At 45.6% G+C, this 17,252-nt stretch overlaps 1 protein-coding gene across 3 annotated transcripts in view; it reads left to right on the top strand.

Moving 5' to 3' along the window:
* Positions 1-16,462, top strand: part of LOC135900145 (kinesin-like protein KIF2A) — a 65,198-nt gene extending 48,736 nt beyond the window's left edge. For all 3 annotated transcript variants that reach the window (XM_065429586.2, XM_065429584.2, XM_065429587.2), the window contains 6 exons: positions 189-256; positions 9,253-9,370; positions 10,766-10,867; positions 12,539-12,611; positions 14,619-14,681; positions 15,974-16,462. In XM_065429586.2, coding sequence (XP_065285658.1) covers positions 189-256; positions 9,253-9,370; positions 10,766-10,867; positions 12,539-12,611; positions 14,619-14,681; positions 15,974-16,125 — 576 coding nt within the window. In that variant the 3' untranslated portion in view covers positions 16,126-16,462. The remainder of the gene's footprint in view (positions 1-188; positions 257-9,252; positions 9,371-10,765; positions 10,868-12,538; positions 12,612-14,618; positions 14,682-15,973) is intronic.
* The last annotated feature ends 790 nt before the right edge of the window (positions 16,463-17,252 follow it).

Consider the following 17,252-nt stretch of genomic DNA (forward strand, 5'->3'; position numbering starts at 1 on the left):
AGTTTCATCGGAAATGCCTTCTCCTGGCATCATAATTTGCAGTGTGTGACTGACATTTATGTGGCGGTGTTACAGAGCCTTAAGCAATGACTGTTGCAACTTCAGAGAGTGATAAGCATAAGTAGTGTGTGTGTGGGGGGGGGGGGGGGGCACAAGTAGCTTGTATGTTTTTCTTTGCTTGTTTTCAGATTGCAATGATCTCTCCAAGCCTGAGTTCTTGTGAGCACTCCCTCAACACACTGCGTTATGCAGACAGGTACGACCCTTGATCTGCTGCTTGATCTGACAAATGCATAAATGTTTGTTCTTGAAACGATTCCCGCATAGCTATAGCAGTCACTCGTAGTAGGTGCATTCGTAGAAAGTAACAGCACCCAAACCCCCAAGGTGGCTTGAAGTTCTCTGCTGCCACCTGGGCCAGTACGATATATACCTCCCGCTCGTTCAATTGTATACCTTATTACGCACGGTTCATGATTGGCCAATCACTGCAAAAAGGCAGGGCTCCGTTCAGTCAATAAAACACACAGAAATAGCATTTCATACAAATATTCTTATATGCCATCTGAGTTTTCTCCTGTACGACATATATAAAATGTACGGCAATCTGAGCGGCTATCTTGTGCGCGTTCGAAAAGCCGACTTTCGGTTTCGTCTCACGCGATTGTCTTAGGCCGCGCCGATATCGCAGTCTAGGCCAATCGGGGGAAGCGAAACCGAACATCCGCTTTTCGAACGTGTACAAGATAGCGGCCCTGCTCTGCAATGACGGTTGTTTGCCATATGTGGGATTTCTAAAGCTGTAATTCCGCCACAACTCTAACAAAATTTGATAGTAACGTCAAATTTAATTTCATTTTATGTTTAAGCTCATTTTTATTTCCCTAAGGACCCGCGCTTCGGAGGTATTGCGTAAGGGGAGGGGTTAACACTGAAATTATAACATTTCCTTCCTCATGACAGGTGCGATATAATTTTACCTGAGAATGCTGATGGGTAGGTGATGGCTGCAATTAATTGTTATTCTCGACTTCAATGGCTCGTGCCGTACTTCACACGAGAACCACAGTTATTACGCTGTTTGTTGTAATCCGTATTTTAAGGGTGTCACATTTCCAAACAAATAGCGAACGTTCTAATATTTATATTCGTGTATTAAATGTACGCTATTTTTCAATAATCGGTATGTCCGCCGAAAGACGCCAGCATGGTCGCTGCTTTGACGCACTGCCTTTCTTCGGCGCGTGGTCTGTCTTGGTACAATGTTCCTCCAAATCGACGGGACCAATCGAGTCTATAACGCGACGCGGAAAGAGGTGACAAAAACGGGATGTATGCAATCCAACACTCTTTGAGCACATATGTTCCTGGTGCCAATAAAATTCAATAACTCAATAATAGACGCGCGTGTCCGCACAGGCTGATTCCCGCAGCCTGAAATGTAAAGGTGCCCTAAAGCCATGCCCAAAGGGATCCCGCAACACCTCGTCATTGAAGACGAGAAGTGTGTTTCACGTTGAGCCAGTTTCAGAAATACTTTGCAGCAAACGGACTTTAATGCGTAGAGCGGAAGCACGGTTAGTGGCTACTAAAGACCGCCGTTGATTCCTTTCACGACGCTCCTACTCTTTCTCGAATGCCTTGCACAGTGAAGCCTACGGCCGAGCAGGGCCGCGATGACGTTGTTCCGCCTACTGAATGAACTTCAGTGTAACCCGCACTTCCAATCTGATTTTGAATGTTCCCGCAGCCGCCACTGCTTCCAATATTGCCGCATGTCATGTGCCAAAATATGAGGCTATGCCTCAACTAACGTTGAGTTCACGGAGCCTGGTCCTTTTCCTCTGGTAACGTGCACTATGTAGCTACGCGCCGCTGCGTTTTCTCGCACTAACATGGGTAGCACATTCTTTCGTGCTCATGTATACGCTAATCATCCAATTTTATAGCAACGAACACCTCGTTTTTACGTTCCCACGTGCGCGTATTTTGGCAACGCTAAGCGATTGATGCCGCACACTGGAATCGCGTTCAAAGGATTCCTCATGTTACAGCTTCGGTGGATTACAGCTCGGAGGTATGCAACTGAGGATACGACCTGTTTCCATCGGGTAATATTGTTTAATTCTGGCGTTTTACGTGCCAAAACCTCTATTTGATTATAGGGCACGCCGTAGTGAGGTACTCCGTATTAATTTTAAATGCCTGGGGTTCTTTACCGTGCACCCAACGCACTGTACACGGGTGTTTTCGCATTTCGCCTCCATCGAAATGCGGCCGCCGCGACCGGGACTTGATCCCGCTCCGTCGGGCTTAGTGGCGCAATGGTGTACAGTGACTATGCCACTGCGGTCTGCTTCCAGTCAGATGTCGGCGTTCCGGCGGGCACGTCACGCACCTGGAGGCACGTGCCCACATCGACCAATCGGAGCAGAGGGTTGTCCTCGGGAGCAGGCTCGTCGTAATACCCTGCAGTAGCTGTGTTATCTACTCCACACAGCAGGCTGGTGGATAACTTTACCGTATTTTACGGCGTAAGCCCTTAGTGGCTCTTGAGTGTCCGGGTGCAATCCGTGGTGGACACAGGGAATACAAGGGAATTGTCTCAAATGCCTAACAATGACATTCTGGAAAGGAAAAAATGCGCTGTTGTCTGTTCAAGCACCGTGGCCGGGCATAAACTTTGTTTTTCCCATCATACTCAAGTTAGAGATCCTACGTGAGGGAGTGTGTTCCTGAATTGTGAAATATATCCATCTGTTCATTTTGAAAATGCTTCAATTAAAGTTTTAAGGCTCAGAATTTTAGTTGTGACTACATTTATTTTTCGTAACATGGTCATCAGTAGCAATATTGCACGACCTCTGCATGCCCTGCTGGACACCGTGCGTCAAAAACCAAAACTTTTGATTTTGGTTACATCGTCTTTCTTCTCATACATAGACGCTTTCTTTTTCAGTTATAGCTATTAGCGTACCGTTAAAAATATGTGGTCTTTACCTTGCTGATATATTTGGGCAGATTCTAAGGAAAAAACGAGCTTGAACTCGCAGTACCTTTGACTTCACACTGCCACGCATATCAAAGCAGCACGCGCCTTGACGCAAGCGCAGGGTGCTGTATCATGCGCGAGCAGCACGAAGTGTGCTTCATTGGTGTCTTTTGTTGGGTCGACCATGGCCCAAGTACGTATATGCTAGGCAGAACTGTAGAGTTGAGTACTAAAATTTACAGCTGTGCTTCTGTCTACTAGTCATCGTACGTTTGTTCGCCTTGCGGAGTGCTTAAGAAATGTCCCGAGGGTAACGTTTTGGTAGTTCATTTTCAGACAGTTTGTAGCGCACGTTTTAAAATGTAAGATATTTCTCATTTACCATGCTCAGATCGAATTCTTTAGCCGCATTCTTTTGTTGCTTCCGTGGTGTGAGAAGCTGCCTGAGCAAGTTGCTTTTCAAGATGAACATTCCAGCTCTAGATTCTTCTTGTGTGGATTTTCTTTTAGTATGTATTTCAGATATCTAGAAGGTACTGGATTTTTATATTGAATCTCGTGGCCACAAAAGCAGGCGCTGGCATGCAGGCCATACCCTTTGCGGCCGTACTCTTTGAGGCCATACGTACCCTATGAGGTTATACATACCCTATGAGGTTATACATACCCTTTGAGATTATACATACCCTTTGAGGTCATATTCTTCTAGGCCATATCCTTTTGGTCATCCATTAGTATGTGCTCTCACCTCCTACTAATCAGTTTTAATATTTCTAATGTAACTGTGGTATTGCGACTGCTAGTCATTTTCTGAGTGCTAACACCCTTTTCTCATTACTTTTGCTTTCGTGAAGTTGAATTTCCAAGAATTTGTTTTGATTGAAATTCTTTATTTTTCTCACACCCCCGTTTAGTCTTTGTTAGAGTTAGAACTTGCAGTGAATATTTTCATACATGCGCCTGAATGGGTGCGAATTATTTTTGCAATAAATCTTTATCAATTCTATAACTGAAAAATAACCTTTATGACATTCTGAGTCTCACTTGTGTGCTTCACGTAATGCTTATTGAACTCGCTTTTTGTTTTAGCCATTGCAGGATTGGTAGTAATTCACAGGAACGATGTTGAGCGCCCAGTCTTCACATTTCTATGAGCGCTAGGACTGTATATAGAAGTGGAGTCACTTTAGCATCCGCTAAAGTGGATGAAGCCGAAAGCCTGGGCACTCGCAAGACATTTATTAAATTACTTGTCATTCTCATTCAAATGCATTTTCTACTACTTGTTTTCTCCCACTAAAGGTCTTAGGTTCGAGTGCCCGCATTAACTAGATCCCAATTAACTGTCTTAATTAAGCTTGCCATAATTAACACCAACGGTCGTGGGTTCGACTTTCACGGAAAGCGGACGGTTCATCATCATCATCATCAGCCTAGTTACGCCCACTGCAGGGCAAAGGCCTCTCCCATACTTCTCCAACTACCCCGGTCATGTACTAATTGTGGCCATGTTGTCCCTGCAAACGTCTTAATGTCATACGCCCACCTAACTTTCTGCCGCCCCCTGCTATGCTTCCCTTCCCTTGGAATCCAGTTCGTAACCCTTAGTGACCATCGGTTATCTTCCCTCCTCATTACATGTCCGGCCCATGCCCATTTCTTTTTCTTGATTTCAACTAAGATGTCGTTTACCCGCGTTTGTCGCCTCACCCAATCTGCTCTTTTCTTATCCCTTAACGTTACACCCATCATTCTTCTTTCCATAGCTCGTTGCGTCGCCCTCAATTTCAGCAAAACCCTTTTCGTAAGCCTCCAGGTTTCTGCCGCATATGTGAGTACTGGTAACACACAGCTGTTATACACTTTCCTTTTGAGGGATAGTGGCAACCTGCTGTTCATGATTTGAGAATGCCTGCCAAACGCACCCCAACCCATTCTTATTCTTCTGGCTATTTCAGTCTCATGATCCGGATCCGTGGTCACTACCTGCCCTAAGTAGATGTATTCCCTTACAACTTCCAGTGCTTCGCTACCTATCGTAAACTGCTGTTCTCTTCCGAGACTGTTAAACAATACTTTAGTTTCCTGCAGATTAATTTTCTGACCCACCCTTCTGCTTTGCCTCTCCAGGTCTGTGACCATGCATTGCAATTGGTCTCCTGAGTTACTAAGCAAGGCAATATTATCAGCGAATCTCAAGTTGCTGAGGTATTCTCCATCAACTTTTATGCCCAATTCTCCCCACTCTAGGCCTCTGAATACCTCCTGTAAACATGCTGTGAATAGCATTGGGGATATCGTATCTCCCTGCCTGACGCCTTTATTTATAGGGATTTTGTTGCTTTCTTTGTGGAGGACTACGGTGGCTGTGGAGCCGCAATACATATCTTCCAGTATTTTTACATACGGCTCATCTACACCCTGATTCCGTAATGCCTCCATGACTGCTGAGGTTTCGACTGAATCAAACGCTTTCTCGTAATCAATGAAAGCTATATATAAGGGTTGGTTATATTCTGCACATTTCTCTATCGCTTGATTGATAGTGTGAATATGGTCTATTGCCGAGTAGCCTTTACGGAATCCTGCCTGGTCCTTCGGTTGACAGAAGTCTAAGGTGTACCTGATTCTATTTGCGATTACCTTAGTAAATACTTTGTAGGCAACGGACAGTAAGCTGATCGGTCTATAATTTTTCAAGTCTTTGGCGTCCCCTTTCTTATGGATTAGGATTATGTTAGCGTTCTTCCAAGATTCCGGTACGCTCGAGGTTATGAGGCATTGCGTATACAGGGTGGCTAGTTTCTCTAGAACAATCTGACCACCACCCTTCAACAAATCTGCTGTTACCTGATCCTCCCCAGCTGCCTTTCCCCTTTGCATAGCTCCTAAGGCTTTCTTTACTTCTTCTGGCGTTACCTGTGGGATTTCGAATTCCTCTAGGCTATTCTCTCTTCCACTATCGTAATGGGTGCCACTGGTACTGTATAAATCTCTATAGAACCCCTCAGCCACTTGAACTATCTCATCCATATTAGTAACGATATTGCCGGCTTTGTCTCTTAACGCACACATCTGATTCTTGCCTATTCCTAGTTTCTTCTTCACTGTTTTTAGGCTTCCTCCGTTCCTGAGAGCCTGTTCAACTCTATCCATATTATAGTTCCTGATGTCCGCTGTCTTACGCTTGTTGATTAACTTAGAAAGTTCTGCCAGTTCTATGCTAGCTGTAGGGTTGGAGGCTTCATACATTGGCGTTTCTTGATCAGATCTTTCGTCTCTTGCGATAGCTTACTCGTTTCCTGTCTAACGGCGCTACCACCGACTTCTATTGCGCACTCCTTAATGATGCCCATGAGATTGTCGTTCATTGCTTCAACACTAAGGTCCTCTTCCTGAGTTAAAGCCGAATACCTGTTCTGCTTTAACTCAGGAAGAGGACCTTAGTGTTGAAGCAATGAACGACAATCTCATGGGCATCACGGTTACCTTGTCCCAATTACCTACCTTAGTTAGCATTGTCTTAGTTTACTCGCCATAATTAACACCAAATGCTATTCGACTCTCACCAAAGGCCGAGAGTACGAGTGCCTTAATTAACTCACTTCAATTAACTGCACCTTGATAACCTTCGACCTGATTAACACCAAATGGCATGGGAACTCAACCTTAATTATTTGTGCCCTAATTAACTGCCCTTTTAACATCAACGGTCGTGGGTTCAACTTCCACAAACGGTCGATGATTCGAGTACCGCAACTGTTATAATCAGCAATGGCTTCATTAACTTCGCCCGAGTTAGCACCAAATGTCGCGAGTTTCACTCCCACCAAATGTAGAGTGTTCGAGTGTCCTAACTCTACCCTAATTATGGGTGCTTGAATAATCTCCGCCTTAACGCCCAATGTAGTGAATTCGGCGTTCGACCTTCACTATGCCAATCGGAATCGAACCTGGAGATATGGCCGGTTTGCCAAGATCTCAATGTTGGGTGTGGCTTCACGTGCCTAAACTTCGCCTTAACACTTGAGGTCGCGTGTTCAACTCCCACCAAAGGTCGTGGGTTAGTGTGCGCTAATTAAGTATATCCTAGTGAACTGTGCCTTAATTCGTTTTGTCCTATATATCGCCAAAGGTAGAAGGTTCAAGCCCCAATTTTGGCGCCATTGAATTTTGGTAGAATAATGCCAGACATCAGATTTTTCTAACCGTGAGTCATTTAAGGGTTTCGCCCTGATAAGAACCTCACGAGTGTTGCAATCTGTATTATGACATTTACACATTAACATGTTAAGAAAACATTTCAAACAAGGTCACCAGCTACTTGCCGACAATGGTGATTACTGCCTCATTAGTGTGCCTTAGCAAGTGTACAACTGAGGACAAATGAAATGCGAACAGCGCAGCGTGTGGACGAAGCATAAATATAAAGGTACAGTGCATGCCATTGGGCAGTTATTGTGCACGTGCGTGATCATGTGGTTCTTGCGCAGAGTGCAGCGCTGGTCACCCTACTACGATGTCAGCCGTATTTTGTCCGAAAGTTGTTTTCACATCTCTCCGCCGAAGTGCCGTTCCCACCAGGCACTACGCTGTTGTGGTGGCTAGCACGATCGCTGCATCTGTAGCATGATATAGCTGGCATGCACCTAGCGGCCTAACGTCCGTTGCTTTGCTTTTGTTACCACCATCAAAGCTCTCAGTGTGTAATCATAATGTGAATAGCACCAAAAATGTACTGCACTGGAGGAGCAACAGTGCTGACCACCTTAACAGTAATCGCAGATAAGAATGTCACTGTAATGGCGGGGTGAGAATAGAAGCTCCAAACAAAATACAGGGAACGTAATCACACTATGACAAGTAGCCCCGCATTCCGCGTTGAAACCACATGCTCGTGCATGTGTACAATGGTGCCTGGTCGATGTCACTCACTGTGCGTTCAGTTACGCTTCGGCCACATGCTCTGCTCTGCGCATCTAATTTGTATTGGATAGTGCATCTGCTGTGACACTTGCAGGTATGCAGCTTATTATGGCGTGAAGAGGAAATATCGATTAGATGTTCAATGAACCTCCTGTAAACGTAAAAGGAACATCTATTAGAGGTCACATCCAGCTGCGACATCCAACGTGACCTGGATGAAACTTAAATTTTTCAGAGCACGTATTTGTAATGTTCCTTGGAGAAATGGATATCTATAGGATGTGTGCAATATCTAAAACATGTTCTAGGCACATCTGTGGGACAGAAATGGTTCACTGGGTGTCCGTTGGTCTGCCTGTCTGATTTATATGGTCATATTGTACCCAAGGTGAAGAACAACGTAGCAAAAGCTGAATAATGAAACAACCATTTATTGCGCAAACTTGAGCTCAGCAAAGTAAGTGCACTCAAAGTACAATAGCCGCGAGCACAGTCCGCAATCGTCGAAACTCTGATCGGCGAGTCAAGCGCACTGGCTACTTCATGACGCGTCGAAGGTTTGCTTGTATACGCTGGGGCTCACGTGGCTTCCACAAGCTAGACCACTATTCACATCGCGCAAGTAATCCGATTAGAAGCGGTTCGTCAACGACATAACAGCAGATATATTCCGCGACAAGTCGAGTATGTTCCGATACATGCAGGCGTGTCTTGATTCCATTGGCACTTGATTCCAGTTAAGACATGCTAGACAAGATATCTTGCAGATCTTCATATAAAACAGGGCTGCTATTGGTACTGAACGCTCATGTTGGGATTCCTTTACTATATCATACTGTAAATTTAGATCCCCAAGTACCCACTTGATCGAAAGCTTGCAAACATTTTACAATGCGTGCAGGCTCTCGAGCATGCGCATTGCTGCATTCTTCCGCAAATTTGGTAAGCAATAAACTCTGTGCTAAACGGCCTGATACTTGATTGAATAGTTGGATATTGCTGCTCATTTTATTCAATATTTGATTCGAAATCATCTATTCAGTCTTTGCAGGCTCCTATATTTCGTACGCACTGTGATTTCTAGTCAGTCTCGTTTAAATTTATATTCCATAGTTCGTTCCGTCCATATTTATGTTGACATTCACTTGTACTACAATTCCATCAGACTTTGAGTAACTTGACCAGGCAGCCCAACGTGGCAAGTCTTATTAGAGTGGAATGTTTGCGTTTTAGCATCATTGAAAGATGGCGCTCATCCCTTGCCCTTCGGGCCTACCGATTGTTGAGCCACTATTTTGTATGACAGTCATATTTCTAATGGTGCACTTTTCCAGAGTGAAGGAGCTCGGTGTAGTGGGCAGACCGGAGCTGGAGCCTGCCTCAGACGAGGACGCAGAAATGGCTTCAGGAAGTCAAGAGGAAGGCAACCTGATTCTGTCGACAGCCTATGATGTGAGCTATATCTTTTAATGTATTGACATTAGTAGTATTTGCTTACTTCAGGCGTTACGAGTGTAATAAATCTAGCCTCTTACGCCGACCAAGTTGTCGAAGTTGTCTGCTAGCTTGGACAACTATATATGTGCTCACGGTGGTGAGGTCGGCGTGCTCGTGACATCGTTATTCAAGCTTTGTGATCTGATTCTTGCGTCATCGTCACACCTTGTACGCCGACCTATTGGCCCAAGTTCTGTTATAGCTTGACCCTATCGGTATTTGCTCGTATCGTGATGCCTTCGTGGCCGTTGCATCATAGCCATGGCAGCTTTGTCATCCGACTCTCGTCGTAATGTCGTCGTCACCCAATTGTCAGCATAGTCATTGTGCATTCTTTGTCATATCGTCCTTGTGATGCTGTCGTGGTCATTGTATCGTCGTCACTCTAGCTTCTTATCTGAGTCGCCATGGCTTCGTCATGCGTCGGAGTCGTACAGTCCTCGTGATACAGTTGTCACCAAGCCATCATTGTTATACGCTCATCTTCATTCCATTGCCTTCGCACCATTGTCATAGCGTCGTTGTTACACAGTCATCACTATACGTTCTTTTTCATAGTCGTGGAGCCATCGTAGTTCTATCATAGCCATTCCAACACTGCTATCCCACTACGCCGTCGTCATACCACTGTCGTCATAGTCTCATTGTGACCTTGTCGTTTTACTATCATCACTGCGTTAGCGCCATCCAATTGTCATCACACTTATTTCTGCGTTCGTCGAAGCGGTTTCTTCGTAATTGAGCGTAACCTGTCTCTCGTCATTCAATCGTGATTATGCCGCCATTGTCACGCCGTATCACGTCGTCAGCCATCGTCATGCCTTCGTTCTCACACCGTCGTCATTACGCAATCGTAGTAACAATCTAGGCGTAATCCCATTGTCCTCATTTTGTCGTCCTCCTCACGCTGGCGTTACACCATCGTCAAAATTTCAGAATCGACTGTTATTTATCGTCACTCCTTTTTCGTCGTTCCATAGTCGTCATCGCGTCGTCGTCATACAGTCGTCATGCTGCCACGCTCTTGGGCGACCTTGCAAACGTGCGCCATAGTAAAGCAAGCAGTTGCCTCAGACAGTATGAGCCACATATAGCCGAAGTAACGGCACTTTAAGAATGACATCTTTTATACAGACGAGACTTCAGCACTATGTGTGGCTTCGTTGCTTCATTTCTAGCCGCATTGCCATCGACACTAATGCTGTGTTCTCTGCATTTTTTTTCTCATCTGATACAGAGGATTCTACAACTAACCTGTGCACATGCACTTTGCTCACCCTTAGTTTCATTTCGGCAACTGGCAATTTCTTTTTCATGACGAGATTTAGCATTTAAAAAATTGATGTGCAGGACGTGCAGGTGGGTGACAGCATGCGCAAGTTCCACGAAGCCCACTCGCACCTACAAGCAATGGAGGAAGAAATCCTGGATCTGCACAAAACAGTTGTTGAGGTGCGTGTGAGCGATTTTCTGAACTAGTGGGCCCATAATCGTGCTAAATCGCCTGACGAGGTTACTAAACTAGACAGCACTTTTAGCTGATAATGCTAGTAGCACAAAGTTAATGCTCGAGCAGTATTTGCACACTACTGTATCCAATGCTAAACATGCATGTACATGTTCAGTCAAATTTCGCCACAGCAACCCTGATGGGGCTTATGAAAAAATTGGTTGCGGAATATTTTAGGCTGGAAATATACAGCACAGGAAACTAGAGATATCATGAAAGGATTTCATAACGTGATCTACTGCTCGAAAGGACACATAATCAGCAGTGGTGTCTTCAGCACCCTCTGAAGCGAGATCAACGGACACTCCTTATGCCTGGTCACATCTCATTTCTTCAGAGATGGTGCATGGGACTTTGCCTTTACTATCACGGATATGGTGGTACAGGCATCGCATGCGAAGAAATGTTTTGTGCTACACTTACTTCCCCATCCGTTGTTTTGCGAAATTCCATGACTTGATTGCCGTGAACGTCTGGAATGATTTATATGTGGCATGTCGTTTTTACTAGCGTAGGAAGTAGATCACTTTGGAATCGGCTTTCGTAACAATAGCCGTGCACGTGTCGTGCATAAAAGCGTGTTCTTTAACAATCTTGTTACTTGGCAATAACGCTGGCTATGACATTCGGCTGTTATATAAGAGCGTTTAAACAGCCCTGCCGGTTGTAAGCTCCCAATTTTAATGGAAATTATGTCATTACTTTCCAACAAAACGTACAGGTCGGTCGATGGCTAGCACAACATGCGAGCGCGAGGTTTATGCTGAGCGCGGTGGCAGGTGCCGGAAGCCGCAAAATGTAAGCCCCGAGTGGAACGCCGTCAAGGCGGTGCATGTCGCGCGTCGTCTACTTCCGAGCCACCCCATGGCTTGACCCGCACACGCCATGTGTCTCGGTTTGATGAACGCAGTTTAAAGAGAAAATTTCGTTTCGTTTGCCAACCATCCAGAAGCTATGATGGAAACGAATGGATCTTTTGAAACAGTCTTCGCTGCATGAAGGCCTCTTCATCTTATACGAGCTTCGCATTTGGATATTATCCCACGCTAGACACAGGCATTCCTTTCACGAATGTAGGGGGAGTGACCCAGTGCGAATGGGTCAATTGCATCGCGAGCAGCTTGTTCGTGAAACTGTTGTGCACCGCATGACTCGATGATGCCTGGCTACGTTATGGTGGTCTGTGGAAATCAGATCTAATCCGTCTTGCCAGGCGAATCAGAGTTATGTAAAAAATGTCTTATTGCTGATGTTTTCGCCATCTACACCCCTTCGGCGGAAGGTGGTGTGTCTACATGGTTTCTCTGCATCACAGTTGGCAGCGCCTGAATTGAAATGTTTTCTAAAGAAGTTCCGCATCACGAAAGTTGCACTTTTGGAAGGATGGAAGGAGGTGGTTCAGTAGTAGACAGCGCATGGCATACTCTTTTGCGGCGTCCCCCGTTTGCGTTTGCTTTGCACCGCTTTCGGCGCCCCGTGCTACACTGCGCATGTGCCGCGCCCTCGCGTCTTCCAACTGGCCTGAACACTGAAATATGAAGCCCCAGCACCACCCCTTTCAAGGGGTGTCCTGTGTTCTTGAAACAATGATCCCCATTTCCGCCCGTTCTCAGGCAAGCGAAGCATGGATGCATCAGGACATGGACCTTCTCACCATGACTGCTGAAGTTGACTATGACCTTGACCGTAAGTATGTCGTGATCCTACGGTTATTTTATGATTAGTTGCTTTAAATTGTACATACAGAAGTAAACGGGTAATGATTCAAATGAAAAATAGTTTATGTTAAAGCTGCAGGCTTGCACGCAGGTAGCCTGGAGTAAACAGACTAGTAGTGAAGTAGACATCACATTGCAGTTGCATAATGCAGGAGAGCGCTCTTTTGAAAATTCGGCCTGGGGAAGGTATTCCCGTTCTAGCAATCATAACGACAGTAGGGTGTGTTGCGCCACGACAGTGCTATCACAGATATGATGGTGATTGCGGAGCACCAGTACCGTGTGTTAGTCATTGGGTCAACTCTATATTTGTGAAAGAGCATGCCAGAGCAACGGTGAGCAGTTAAGTTTAAGTGGCCCATGCCCATATTGGCGCTGTCTTTTCACGTGTCCAGGTAACGGGATCAGATCAGTGCACACATGAGGTACTGGCACTTCTCATCGCGCCCGCATTGCTACTGCGACTGCTAGCGAGTATTGAGTATAATTTGTTCTTGTTTTTAGGCATTTGACACTAAATAAGAATACGTCCACAACTTATGCGGCCTGTAATATTATCAGCATTACTTCGCGTCATGAGCTTACTATCGCTATCTATTTTCCACCCTAATAAGCGGTAATTACTACCGTAAGGAGAGCAAATCGACTAAGTAGTGCAAAATATAATCTCCAGAAAGTCGAAGCATCGCCAGCGAAAGTTAGGCATTAGACTGCGCTAAGGAAGGTTCTTAATTTTATCGATCGCATAAGCTGCAGTAAACGTTCTTTTACTAATTAAATGACCAAAGATGGGTTGGCTCGCGCCGCAGCCAACATGATCAGATTTCAGTCGATGCGCGCGAAAGCTGGCTGTTACACCGCACGCGGGACGAAGAGCTGCCCCAGCGTGGAGTGACAGTTTCGATATACCCCTGGTTACAACACGAGTCTGAAATCGAGATTTTGCGACCTCCAACGCAAGGCACGCAGAAAGACGGCGAGGAATTAAGCCTCCGGCCATCTGTGCTGGCACTAAACTTTTGAATCCACCCCAGATTACCCCAAAGTGAAAGACCCCTACGCGCTCCGTCGCACCGGCTGCCATGCTCAGCCACGGCCGGTCAATAGTAGACACGTGTCCACGTACACTGGCGCACGCTCGATCCCGTAACCTGCAATTTTTGACGCGTGGGAAGACGGCGCGCCTAATGCCACCTTCCTTTTCGGCGACTTAGCCGCAGGATTTATCCTCCCCCTCTCAGCACTGAAGAGACGCTATCTCTCGGACTTATTTAGACCAACACATACACACACAAATACAGCAAAATGTACCCAGAAACCTGTCGCGGCATCTGCCCCTGGTGTGGCGACACACGCCGTGCACTCTTTCACTTCTGCTGGGTGTGCGGGGGCAAACCTCAACACTTTAAGACGCCTAGCACGTCATTTGAGCGGTCGGAGGTACAGTTGACCGGCAATACCCTGGCGGAACAAGGATCTCTTGTTCAGCAAGTACGTCGAGCAGCCATGGCCAGTGGAGTCCTGCAATGAGGACACTACCCACGCGACCTCAAGGCCAATGACCTCGATGGTCCAAATATATGCTCTCTCTCTCTCTCTCTCGCTCGGTTTCCCTTGTATCCGTAGAAAAAGCCCGCGGGGTGCTATCTACTAGTCCTTGGACAATACGCGGCACATCACGGCTAAGACGATGGCATCGTCGGAGGGTCCAGATAATAGCTATATCCATAAAAATCGACTTCACGAAAATTTATGCGTGTCACAGGCACGCATGATTGTAACTACCGCGCGTGTGTGTGAATTGAATGAGTAAGCTGTGTCACCTTGTAAGAATAAATTTGAACAAGCGTTTCTCTTCCTGTGGCTATATATATATATATATATATATATATATATATATATATATATATATATATATATATATATATATATATATATATATATAATCACTTACTATGGATTCCCTTTTATGTAGTGTACGCGCAGAAGCTCAAGGACCTACTAGCTGCGAAGATGGAGGTCTTCACCAAGTTCAATGGTTTGTTTGTGCATTTCATCCTGTCGATTGCAGTGGCGTTGCCATACCAGTGTAGAACAACCGATTATTGCCAAGCGTCTTATGGTGCTACGAACTTGCATCATTTTGGCATGTCTAGCTGCACGGAAGCCTACAGTCTAGATAATATTGCCGCTGTGTAGCGATGGTGAAGAAATGACTCTGCCAAGATTGCGCGTCATGTCAACGGGCAGGCCTGCACACTGAAAGGTGGTCAACACACGAAATTGCAACGAGCAGCCAGGACAATTGTGTCATTGATTCTAAACTCACGAGTAAAGTATGTCCGCTATGCATCACTGCACATTCCAGAATCGTCGCTTCTGCTCGTATACATTCAAGAATGCATCTGTAAAGGTACGTCCACTCTTGCGGAAGTAAGTGCTTGCACGGCGGCGCGCTTATTTCTTCAGCTCTTCTCGTGTCGTCGTCTCATCTCGTGTCCCGTCTACATTTTGCGCTGTTAAGACCAGGATGGAAAACCAAGTCCAAGCTGCTGTCTAGATAATTCTTGTAGCGAAAGCGCCTTTCGCGGCGCGCGCTTACTTCCGGAAGTGAGGACGTACATTAACACAAGTGTTGTTACTGTCTGGTGCAAGACATTACGGAGACAATACGCGTATATAGATCGCTCTGTGCAGCAGCGAAAACTGAGCGAAAAAGTTCCGGCAAAGAAGTAAAACACAGCCTGATTGACATTTCGAGGAATAACAGCTGTTGTTATCGATTGCAGGCAACTTGTTCGTTATGTGGTGCGCTGCCGCACAATGTGTTCGACAGAGCAAAAGAACTCTGACAAAGAAGGTTGTGTTCGCCCAGACTTGATGTTTTACCGATGGCACTCGCTGCCTTGGCCAGAATCTCTCAATTTTCCATGGTTATTACGCGATTTAATAGCCTGTTGGCTCCCTCTAGATAGAAAAAAACCGGCACCTACTTTTTTCGGTGTCCAGAGACTCGCAAAATGAGAAGGCGATACTTTATTTGCATCGGGAAAACCCAGCATACTGCATAAAACACAAAGGGGCTGGGATACGTGTGATGTTGTGTGCAGACAACTGCGCTGAATTTTCAAAGTGCAAGCGTTTTTTCGCAGTATGGCCACGTAATTTTTTCATTGTGCTAGTTTTGTCAGCTTTTACCTAGGCAAACACCTATCAAACAACACTAACTTCTTGAACTTTAAAATTTTGAATATTTTAAGGTATACTCGGGAGCAGGAACTGTTCCTTGTTGAGGCTTTGTCTGTTTACTTCTGGCTATCCCTCCTTCAGGAAAACTGACTGCATTCCAGCAACAGCTGGCCGAGGAGGAAAAAATTAGCATGAACATCAAGCGGCCTCTAAAGGGATCAACAAGTGCACAACGGTCGACCAACATTTGTGAAGACCAGTGTGACCCTCAAACTTGTATATACTTCGATTGAGAGGGAATGCATGGCTTGGTGTACGTTCTTTTTTTTGCGGACGATGCCATAGACCTTCACTATCTTGTGTATAATATATTTGTACGCATGTTTTAACAATTGAGTGCCTATTTTCGTATGCAATCTTCTGTACATAGTAAACTTTACGCCATTAAAACTGGGTGCGGGCCGGGGTGGCGCTCAGGCGGAACGTGCAGATTTTTATTTTAATTCATACTTAGCTACCAGAACCTCCTGCACACATCGCTGCCTATTTTTCTCACTCTTTTGCTTGAATATAAAATTCACATGCAATGTGTATGTGATAAGACAAATTAATAAATTTTCTATGAGCAAACATGCGTTGCCAGAGCTTACCTTGCCAGGACTAGACTTTAATGACCTATGTAAGGCTGCCTTCAGTGTTATATTATAACTGTGTTATGCAGTAACCTTGCCTTATTTTGGTGTCGGCGCCAGAAAGTCTCGTCTTGGCAGTAAAAGTTAAGATGTAAACTTCATATTATATCGATCTTTTTTTAGTGCTTTCGCAGTCTTAGGCGTAAGTACGCAAGCCTAGCGACACATCGCTGAGAAGGTATTTAGTGCATGTGGCTATAGTGATTGATCCACGTGATAGGTTTTCTACCCGCATTTCTGATCCTGGGTTCGCGGGTGTGCCAACATATATAAAGAAAAAAATTTGTATTACTTTGTACTATGCAGGTCATCTCTGCTAAGCTCCTTGATCGAAAAGGTTTAATGGATTAAGTGGACACTCCAGGTGTAGTTCTGCGTTGGCGTCACCATGAGATCCCTTATAAAGTCCGCGGGTGATAAAATCGTCATTGTGCGCCGTGCGCTGTATGTGCGAGTGAACGCTTTCTACGGTGGCCCGGCGATCGCATCTGTCTCGCTCACGCAAGCGAGGAAAGCAGGGAGGCAGCGCGCCGTCTTTCGTTGCGCGCAAGGATCAAGGAGGGAGGGAAGGGACGGACGCGTTCTGCTTAGTGCGGCCCGGGTCCGCTGCGTCTTGAAAGCCATCTGCGATGGAGTGTCCGCCATGCGCTGTGTTTTTGTGGCTTAGGTCACGTTGATGCGAGACGCAGCACGAAGGTCAATTCACACGCTGCTGCAGCCGCTCATCG

Source organism: Dermacentor albipictus, chromosome 4 (assembly GCF_038994185.2).
Source record: "Dermacentor albipictus isolate Rhodes 1998 colony chromosome 4, USDA_Dalb.pri_finalv2, whole genome shotgun sequence".
Lineage (NCBI taxonomy): Eukaryota > Metazoa > Arthropoda > Arachnida > Ixodida > Ixodidae > Dermacentor > Dermacentor albipictus.